The sequence below is a fragment of the Passer montanus genome, unplaced genomic scaffold (assembly GCF_014805655.1).
Source record: "Passer montanus isolate IOZ18808 unplaced genomic scaffold, ASM1480565v1 scaffold80, whole genome shotgun sequence".
In the NCBI taxonomy this organism is placed as follows: Eukaryota; Metazoa; Chordata; class Aves; order Passeriformes; family Passeridae; genus Passer; species Passer montanus.
Window position 1 is genome coordinate 2,930,632 of NW_024373257.1, and position 10,952 is coordinate 2,941,583.

Below are 10,952 nucleotides of genomic sequence, written 5' to 3' on the forward strand. Positions count from 1 at the left end.
TAAAACATTAAAGGTCCTTCCCGTTCAAACAGAAGAGCAAAGGGAAACTGCTAACAAGATTAAATGTGTTGCAGTTATTCTCTTCATCTAGTCCATATCCTCACACAATGAACAGTTTAAAAAGCCAGCAAAATATAAAGGTGGTATTAGCTGTATCTTTGAATATATAAAGTTCATTAAATCTACAAAACTAACAATAAACAGAAATACACACTAATGGGAAAGGCAAAGGCCATGCAGACTCTTAGGCTGTTTGTGGGGCTGGATGCTCCTGTGTGACACCACCAGTCTCAGTGCAGGAGATTGGAATTGTTCAGTTCTTAACAATTCTTAAAGAGCAGTTATTTGCACTGTGGCTTCAGTTCTGTGTGTGTAATTTTTGCTGGTCAAACCACCCAAAAAGTGACAAATGTGTCTTTAAAAAGTCTTTATAATGCAGAGAAAGATTAAAAGAAACTGGAGGGAAGAGTGAGCTAACTGTAGACACAATAACAGCTGTGGAAAATATATCAAGGACTGTTGAAAAGAGATGGGATATAACCTGACAGGGAGTAAAGAAAATAACGAGTTGAAAATGCAGCAGGAGGGATGAGGTTGCAGGAAGAAATACGTAATCATTCAGGATGGCAATGTACTGGGAAAAAATACCTCAAGAACTTGGTGCAGGTATCATGAATGTTCCCAGTTATTTCAAAACAGGTTAGAGCACCTGTAAAAAAATTACTTGAGCATTCTATTTGCTACCTGTAGCTGTGGTGTTGCATTTTAGTTAAATGATATGCGCTGTCTCACCCCTCCAAAACGAACAGTTTAGTCCAAGCCTGTGTTCCTGCCCTGAACCATCATGTATCTGTAATCCCATTGGCCCAAGTCTTATTTGTTACCCACTTTGAATTTCCCTCTTAAGCTGTGCGAGGGAGACCAGATTCTCTCTTGGCCCTTCTCTCCCCTAAGCTCTCCCTCTGCCCCTTCCCCCCTTCTCCCTCATTAAACATGCTGTTCCTGAGGGTGGGACCTCCAATAAACCCTCATCTAATCGGCACCCTCAGAAGCCATGTGGAGTCTCTTTGCCTGCCTGTTGCTACCAGCAAACTCACAGCTTTGGAGGCTCCTCTGGGGAGCCCCCCCCATACAAACCTCAACATAGAGCCTCCTTCTAACCCTCTAACAGTGGTCACAGATGGGGCAGGCTTCATAACACCTTATCACAGGAGGGAAAAAGATGTCACAGATTGCCTCTATGTACTAGTGATACCCCATGGGATCAGCAGAATGGCTTATTGAATCAATGCAAATTGCAAACAGTTGACTACTAGGCACTGAGCACAGACTTTGGAAGCTTAAATATGTTTTGTGATTGCTGTCTGATCAATTTCTTTGTGAACAAGATTAAAATAAATTCTTTAGTCAAGTGAAAATTTGGGATCATGTTCCATGTCGGGGTAAAAGGCTGCTTCAGAATGTCAAGAATGGAGCTGCTGAAAAGATTTAAACTGTTCCTTTCTCATTCTCTGAATTTATATGGGCAGTATTTCTGTCATGGTATTCTATCCCATGCTTACTTCCATTTTTTTAGCATGCTTGTCTTCAGCTGTTATCCAGTTATGCTCTTTTATTTGTAGCCTTTGGGGTGTTTTTTAAGGTTTGTTATTTTGTAAAAGGTAGTATTTCCTTTTCTTAAAGGAGTTGATGTAGAGTGACTAAAGAGGTTTTAGTCAGGAATTGCTGAATTCTGCTTGTCAGTCTGTCTCTGAGCTAAGATAAGCTTATGTGAGGGCCCTTGTTGTTCCTTAAATACATTTTGTCTCTTAGCCACTTGTTGACATCTTCTGTTGCAGAATGTTTTACACAGCGCAATACCCTGCTCCCACTCAAGTGCTGCTGCCAGTCTCAGAGTTTTCTTGGCAAACATTACAAACTTGAACCTTCAGTATATCTTTAAGGTGGATTCTGTTACTTCACTGCAAACATCTGTGGCATTCAGATCATGTTTTGGCATGGGTTATGCTCTTGAGTACCTGTGAGGAACAGTTTTATGCAGACAGATGCAAAATGAGCATAGCTAGTGGCTAAATTATTCTACATCTAAAGTTGTGGTTTTGTTCTCTTACAGCCATACTATTAGAAGACAGAAATTCCAGTGAGGCTGCCTGGAAGAATAAAATTTCTATATCTGCCCTAAACACTCCAGAGCCAGCAATGATGCATGAGCCTTTAGTTGGCAGCCAGAAAAGGAAAGCAAGGAAAACTAAGATCACACATCTTGTCCGAACAGCAGATGGGCGAGTGTCACCAGCAGCAGGGACACTGGGTAAGGAAATTGGAGTTAAAATTTCATTAAAACTGAATGGTTGGAGAAGGTTTGAAGGTACAAGCAGCCTGTCAGGGCGGTGTTTTTTAATTATCTTGTTTTCTTATCTGCTTAGAACGGTCATTATTTAAAATACGGCTATCAACCAACTGGGAAATCACTGAGTCAGTAATGGCCAACTTCTTTTGTTTGAATGACAAAATTTGTCTTTTCTCCCTGGGTATTTCACTCTAAGAACTGTGAACTCATGCAGAGAGAAATGGAGAATGGTTACCTTTCACAATTTGTTTCCAGTCCAGCAAAGAAATTGCACTGCACCTGGTTATAGGCTGTAAAGCTGCATTTCACAGTATGACAGTTAATGCCAGAGTCCTTGTTCTCCAGTAAGATAATCTTTCAGGACTGCTGTGTCTAAAACATACACAAAAGCTCTCTTGCCTGACCAAAAAAATCAAATTCATGCAAAATTGAATGCAAAATCAGTAAACTGCTTCATAGACCTTAGTACTGTGCTTCTGACCCAGTAGTCAGAGTCAGAAGAGGTCACAGCATGAATCAGATGACACTGGCAGAATCAAAGTCCTGAAGGTACAGGTTCTGTTAACACCAGACTAATCAGCATATCAGTAGGCTGCAGTGAATTTATGGACTACGTCTGCATGCTTAACTTTCTTTCTTTGCAGAGGAGAAGCCAAAAGAGCTGCCACAAAGTACTCTTCAAAAATCATCAAGTGCAGAAACGGATTGCAACAGTGAATGCTCCAGAAACACAGAGACAGAAGAAAATCATAGTATTACGTCAGATATGCCAGCAGTGTCTGCATTTTTTAGCTTAGCTGCTCTGGCAGAAGTAGCAGCCATGGAAAATGTACACAGGTATGGTTTTCTTCTCTTCTTGTTGTCTTAAGTAAATAGCATGTGGCTGACAGCTTGTTCAGAAAGCATGTGAATAGCAGACTGTTTAATTTGGCCTGCATTTCCCTTCCACAGCTTTCTATGAATGTCTGCTTTACCCCACTTGCTTAGTAGTGCTGTCTTCACCTAAATGGCAGTGTAATCTGTTTAGCAGTTAGTAAAATGATCCTCCCCAGTAAGCTTACGTACCAATTTTTGTATGTAAACAGGTTCATATGACCCTTGAGATCCTAATGACTGAGAATGATCAGATGCTATGTGTCAGATAATAGGAGATTTAAATAGCTACTGCATGCTGATTTGCATTTTCCAGTGGCCTAAAACCTAAGATGGTGGAGAGAATTTAATACATTTTGAAATTTCTCAATTTTTTTATGCTGAACATGGCTGAGGGAAGCTAACTAGTTATTCTTACTCTTGTGCTTTTGCTGTGTAGAAGACAAAGCATCTGCAGAATAGCATGGGGCAGAACAACTCTGGCTGATGGAAAGCCATGGGTTTAGTTTGGGTTGGTCCTCTCAGTTATTGAGTAGGCCATCCATAAGGTGGAGAATGTGCAAGTTACTTATGAATCAGTACAGAATGGTCAGACCTGTGATGGGAGTAAACCAATTACAGCAGATCCTTCTTGGCTCTTGGTTATCCAGTGTTGTTCTTTCATGGAACTTACTGAATATGAAACCCCATCCTATCCTGCAGTGAAAGCTTGATGAGGGAGCACTGGGCCAGTTTGAAACCATCACAGCCTCTGCAGATGCCAGTTGACAAATTGCTGGCTGCCTAAGCAACTCCTCAAGGCAGCAGTTCATTAAACAATTCACAACGTCAATTAACTGTTCCTCTCATGGGCCCCATTGATGAACCCAGTGCTTTGTGTTCAGGCTGCACATCAAATGCTCAAAAGCTTTTTAGAAGCTCAGGAACCCTAAAAGAAACATATCTGCTAGTTCCTCTCTGCAGAAGCTGTTGTCTTGCTCAAGCAGTGTTGTTTTGGGTGAGAAGTGATTTCACACTGCAGTCAGGCTGTCTGTCATCATAAACCACAAAATGGGACTTGTGGAAGTGCTGTGCTAAGCTCTGCTCTCACTCACACCACTGTGGTTTCATTGACTGCCATTAACACTGACCAGAAAAACACAAAAGCAACAGGATTTGCTCTGCTGTGGTTTTTCTTCCTTGTGCCTCTTTAAAGTTCTTGTCCTTCTCTTGTCCTTGTTGAAGCAAGCTAATGTTTTGCAGAGCTTTGTGCTTGGGTCTTTCTCTTTGAATCCCATATTTTGTCATCTCATTATGTAGCTCAGGCAAGGCAGCATCTTTCATAAAGCCTGAAAACACGAAATGGGCAAATATCCCACAGCTGTTGGAAATGCCAGTTTGTAATCACCCTGAGGGATGTGAAATGACAACAGGGGAGGACTCTTCCAGTAGAAAGTTAGCCACATCTCTCACTGACTTGGCAAATGGAAGTCAAAACAGAAGCCTAAATCTTACAGGCTAGATGCCTCTGTTTTCTACTGTGTCAACTGTTGTTACCTTTTGTAACTCACTTTATTTGCAAATATCCAGAAATGTGAAGAAAAGAATTGGAGGTTTGCTTGATGTGTTTCTTCAGTGTCTGAATGTAATGCTTTTTAATAGCTTCATAGAGCCTTGGGACGTGGAGTCCTTCTGGCAGCATGGTTTTGATTGGAAGTCTTCTGCTTGTCTTTATTTACCTTGTGCATTTCCTGGTTAAGCACTGTGAGTCTGAGCTGCATTTTGTGCCAAGGCCACTTCATTGCACTCCCCTTGTGTGAAGCACGTGGGTACCTCTGCTGGGGGTTTCTGCTGGGCGTCTTAACTGGGCCAGAGTGAGGTAAAGTGTCCCTGGTGTAAATAAGAAGCAGGCCCCAGATTTTCATTGCTACCAATGACAAATACTGTAACAAAAATAGAACCTCATCTGTGAGAGTAGATAACAGGCAGTGTATGTATTTTAAAAGGCAAGCTGCAAAGGAGTTCTCCGAAGTCCATTTTGTACCATGACTGATGTTGATTTCCAGCTCATAATTCTGGCACAGTTTATTTTTATGATACCCTGTGCCAAGAGATCATTTTTAAATTAGCACTGCTGTAGTAATGAAAGAGATGTGCTAGGCTTATGTAGTCAGGTAATGTGGAGGAATCCCAGTACAACTCTGCTGATGAGTATATTTTCATATTGCTTAAAAGCTGTCTGTTGACTCACACTAACCTGATCTGTGCCTCTGTGCATTTATCTCTTGCCACACATGCTATATGCTCTGCTTCTGAGGGCTGCAGCAGCTCCCTTACAAAATGAGTCACAGCACTTGTGTGCCCTTAACTTACTCCTATGCTGTGGATTTTGCTTTGTGTAGTCAAATACCATCACATCTGTTTTTTCCTGCCTTTGCAATGTGATGTAGGTTGTCCTCAGGATATTGTGTTACTGTTGCAGGGGCTCATCTTAAAGCAGGTGTAACCAGAGTATGTGAGCACCTGCAGCAGTGAGGAGTTACTGTGCTGCCATGTCTGTGTCAAGTGCTAAACCCTAAAACAGCAGCTTCCTGTCCTTTCAGGTCTGATAACAGCACCTCCTGTGCTCCAAGTATTGATGGGTGACTTTTCTTTTCTTCTTTTCCAGAAGTCAGAGGGCCACACCTCTCCCACATGATGGACAGCCAAATGAAATGTCTCAGGCTCCAGTGCTTATTTCCTGCGCTGACCAGTGAAGCTCCACTTTATTGTAAAACATTGTGCTTTACCTAATATCCTAGCCTTGTCTTTACCAAGGGAAGCTAGTCAGTCCATATGGTGGAACTAGAGACTGCAATAAAGTGCTTATTGCTCTGAGTGGCCCAGAATTCACTGGAAGCCAGACGTTAGCAACTTGGGCCAGGTCCTCAAATTGGAACCCAGTGTGTAGGAGGGTGATATTGTCTATTAATGAACTGAAATGGAGTGGAATGAATGGAATGATCCCAGAGCTTGCTTTCTATTGAAGGCTTTTAAACAGTAAACAGGTGGTTGGTGTGAAAAAGGCTGCCTTTACTGTTAGCTCACACAGCATCTCTTTTACCAACCAGAGAGTACGACTAGTTTCATATAATATCTAGTTATTCTAAATGAAAAAGAAAAAAAAAAACAACAAAAACACTGACGCACTGCACTAGTTACTATTAGATATTCTTAGTCATTTTTGTACATGAAGATTTAAGTTCTAAGATGGTTTATATTAATAGGTTATGCCTACGTTTATATTGTAGAATGAATTTAAAACCTGTTCCAGAGAACTCAAGGCAGCCTGGACAGATGTACCATTGTTAGCGGTGTTTGGGCAGCCACGTGGTCCAGATGTTCTGCACTTTTATATTTGCCACCAGAGTGGTAGAGTTTACTGGGAAAAGTTCTGACAGGCTACGTTTGGGTTTGTTTCTTTTTAATTTAGCTTTGAATAACCAGGATGATGTGCATTAGAAAAAGGTGTGGTGTATGGAAAAGAAAATACTGCAGATAATTGACTTGTCTTTCATGCCTTGGAGGGTTCCTTTATTTTTGCAGAGATATCTGAGCGACTTGGTGAAACTTTCCTGTAAACAAAAAGTACTGCAAATGCGTTTTTCAAAAGTGACCTTAGTATTATTTCACAGTTCTGAATAACTCAAAACCATGACTTTTCAATATAGTGTACACCAATACACATACCTTTTACATTTTACAGACACTGGCATTGTTGTAGTTACTATGCACAGTCCAAATCAGCTTCACAGTTTGCATAAAGGGACAATTGCAGTTTGTGTTGGTAAAGTGGAAAGCTGTATACAGTTAAACTACAACTGAAGAGTAGCTATTGACTGAATTCAGACTACCAAACAGATCCATCTGCCAGTTTCTGTCTCTGCTTGTGTTGAATTTTTGTGTTTTGCTATCATAAATACATCCCAAAAGCAGGCCAAGTGTATCACTTGGCCTGTTACCTTCACTATTCTGACTTACACTATTGTATAACCCATTGATTCCTACCAATAGATGCAAAATGATCACTAGTAATTGATCTAAAGCTACAAATTCAACAGGGTACTTCTTCTATAGCACAAGATGTTTCCCTACTTTTTGCATTGTAGCACAACAATTTACCAAATTGGACTCCAGCAATAATTTTCTATTAGTCTTCGTCATACTGGCTGAACTTTTGATAGTATTAGATTGAGTTTGAAGTTCTTTGAATTAAGTCTTTAAATGATGCAAGTTTACATCATTCTATCAGGCATTCTTATTTATACTTGACTGAATTGATAATGTGTTTTGAGGTTATTTTGTAACTAATTTGATGTAATAGCCATATGGACAGTAACTATTAATGCTTGCTAGGTTTAGCCTTTCATTGTTGTAGTTAAGTGAAAGTCTCTGGTTCAGTGTCAGGAAACAATATACAGTGTACCACAAGAGTTTTAAGAAAGGATTCAAGGTCTGACAAAAGACACGTAGGGAAGTGTCACTGAAACAGCAACATCAAGGATGCATGTGATGAACACAGGGAACAGAAGAACAACAAAATTTACAAACCAATGAGTCAGTGAAAAGGCTTTTTTAAAAATTCAGGTGACTAAATGTCTAGGAGCCCCTAGAATGCCATTGCAGCTTATGGTGGTATTTTAAATAAGATTTTATTAAAGTTTTATAAGTTATTTTAACAAGACGGGAAAAATTTAAAAGACTTAAAACTTGTGGGTCACAGCAGGGTGGCTTTTGGAGTTTTGGACCACTTTATAATTAGCTGAAATCCAAATATGTTACAGTGCAGGCCGTTCACGTTGACAATGGTACTAACTTATTTCTCTAGAAACCTTTAGAGTAGATATATTTTTGTCAAAGCACCCCATCCTTCCTCGATTTAAATTTCAATATTGTTCCTGGAGATATTTCTGTATATTAATGGTACCTTTTTTAAAAGAAACAGAAAATTACTTTTTTCTATATTAATTAATATCTTACTTGATCTGCTTTTCCTTGACTTTCCCTTAGAGAGGGGGTAGGGTTGGGTCAGTTTACTGGATATGACTGTTTTCAGATACTTACAAACCTTTTTGTAGATATGCTTAATTTTTAAGCGATTAGGCACTGAGAGTAGCAGAAATCCTGCAAAGCTTTATAGTTCACTAGGCATTTGCCTTTGTTGGTTCTCTGAGTGATGTCTTGATTTGAGTAGCTAGAATTTTCCCTGAATCTACTAGAAGGGGTATCAGTATTTTCAGGTAACAAAGTCTGTTAGCACAACAAAAACTTCAGACCAATATCTTACTGTATTGGTGTTGGGTTTTTTTTCCTTGTTTGTTTTGTTTTAATTTTTATTAATTTCAGCTGCTTTCATTTTGGAAAATCTTACTGCTATTGTGTGTACTTCGGTATACCAGCAAACACTGTTACCTGTTAACACGTTGTCCACAAATGCCTCTAGAGAAGAAATTGTTGCACCTTATGTATATCTCAAGCAAACCAAAATATGATGCTTTTCTGCTTTGTTTATTCTGAATATGTTGTATCATACTTTACTGAACCCATTTTAACTTAGCTAAAGCGATCAATATTTATGCATTTCACATTATTTTCTGGATCTGAACCTGTGTATAAATCTTTCTTTGAAAAAAAAAAAGACAAGCATTTACTGTAGTTGTCCTCTATGACTTATCCGTGGGAGGGGGGAATCTTGTCTCAAGTGTAAAATGCAGTACTGTCCCAGTTTTCCTTGGCTTTTATTTATTTAGTCATCTTTGATATTTCATAGTTCTGAGGCATACAAAATGCATTGTCATAGCCAAAGCTACAGATCTAAGAAGCTGGGAGAAAATTACTGTAATATCTTCTTAATTGTTCTAGTACTGTATACAAATATGGGAAATATGTTCTGCAGAACATTTGAGATGCAGATTCTTATCCCCACAGTAGGCTATTTTCCAGGTATTAGACCAAATCAATCAAAACTTCATATCTTACAGGTCTTTTCTGACTAAATTATTCTGAAAACATCTATGGAGATTACTTAATGCTCTGCTTTTGGCAGTAAGTACCCTTTGAATGTGCTGTGATTTCAGAAAAGAATATATTTATTTAGCTCTTTTATACTAATACGGTATCCCAAAGTCAGGAGCAAGAGATTTCTTGGTAGTTTGGGTTTCTATTTTATAGCATTGGTGCATGACTTTTGAAATTAAAGTGATAAGCGTTGTTGGGAAGGGGCACAAGAACAAGAGACTTGCAGAAGTGTGTGGATTTGTGGTGTTTAAATTCCAGCTTTGGTCTTTATCATTTGGGTGAAAGCTGCCTTTGTAGCACAAGGCTGAAGAGCATTCTGTAATTTGTATCAAGTAGAGAGTTGTAGGTCATGTCAGTACAAAGGAATGCCTTATAGTTTGGATGCTGTCTTTTGCAACAGAATATTAATTGAAGCAATTTTAATTTCCACTGCCTGTTTAGCTACTGTACAGATACTGAACCAACTGAAAGCAAGTTATAGACATGGGGCAGCTAAGAGCATGTAAGAAAAGCTGTCCTTTATTCTCAGTATAGCAACATTATGGCAACAAAGGGGAATTAGAGAAGAATTTGGATGTGTATATATGGCGGGGGGGGGGGGGGGGGGGGGTGTGAGTGTGTGTGTGTGTGTGTGCACCTGTGTGTGCCTGGGTGTGTACATTCTGCAAAAAAATTATGTAGGAAACCAGAAACATGATGGGTCTACAAGACACTATAATGTATGTTGACCCTTTTGAGTGCACTCCCTTTTTTTTGAATGCTGAGTCTAATATGGCTACCTCTCCTAAAAGACTACTTTTGTTAACTTCCATTTGCTTTCCGGCTTGATCATGTAATCTTTTTTGGCCGTTTGATACCATTTGTATATCACTGTGTGCTTTATTTTCCAAGAGCAACATTTATATAGCGCAGACACCATAAAGGCTGAATGAATATACAGTGGTAGCCAAACTATGTTGCTGGAGCATTTTTGCTTAACCTCTGCCACAGTCATATGGGTTGCAGGACCCACTAGCTCTGCTTGGTTCAGTGAGATCAGTTTCTGTAAGAGCAGAAGATGCAGTGCATGAGGGATAGTGGAGTTGTGATGTTTCCAGAGGTGTCGAGTAAGCCACGTGCTGCTCCTGAAACAACTTCTAGAGTTTATGTTCACAGTCCTGATTTTGCAAGGAAACATAACTGTGCAACTTGGCTGTTGTGTACCCTACGTTATCCATTAGATGCTGTTTGTTTGCTGTGCTTGTTTGGTAGGTTGTAGAGCTCCTTTGCCATGTTTTGCAACACTCATGGCATTCTCCCTACCTTGTACATATTTCTGAACTGTCAACTACAGGTGCCAGGGTGCTGAGGCCCTTCAGGACACTGAGTGCCATGAACAAGTACATATTTAGGCTGTGAAAGGGTTACTTGCCTCCTCCCCTGAATTCCCCAAGAAAAGGGCACAGTGAGGTTTATGGTCTCACCTAAGTACTACTATAGTCATTTATATACTCAGTATTCTGTACTGAATTGACAACTTTGAAGAAGCTTAATAAGACGGATGTCTATTTCACGTTCCCTGCTAATTCTTTGATGGCAGAAATCTAGGAGGACTTGACATGAGATCTCCACTCAGCAGCACAGCCAGGCTCAGGCTGGAAACCCTTCTTCTTCCTTAAGGGGCAGCTGTTCAGGAAAACTGGCTGGGCTCCCA

General features: G+C 39.9%; 1 protein-coding gene across 16 annotated transcripts in view; it reads left to right on the forward strand.

Annotated features, from left to right (window-relative positions):
• The window catches only part of BBX (BBX high mobility group box domain containing), a 135,710-nt gene extending 129,357 nt beyond the window's left edge, over window positions 1-6,353 (forward strand). For all 16 annotated transcript variants that reach the window (XM_039732718.1, XM_039732717.1, XM_039732725.1 and 13 more), the window contains 3 exons: window positions 2,114-2,311; window positions 2,995-3,187; window positions 5,871-6,353. In XM_039732718.1, coding sequence (XP_039588652.1) covers window positions 2,114-2,311; window positions 2,995-3,187; window positions 5,871-5,958 — 479 coding nt within the window. In that variant the 3' untranslated portion in view covers window positions 5,959-6,353. The remainder of the gene's footprint in view (window positions 1-2,113; window positions 2,312-2,994; window positions 3,188-5,870) is intronic.
• Window positions 6,354-10,952: the final 4,599 nt, after the last annotated feature.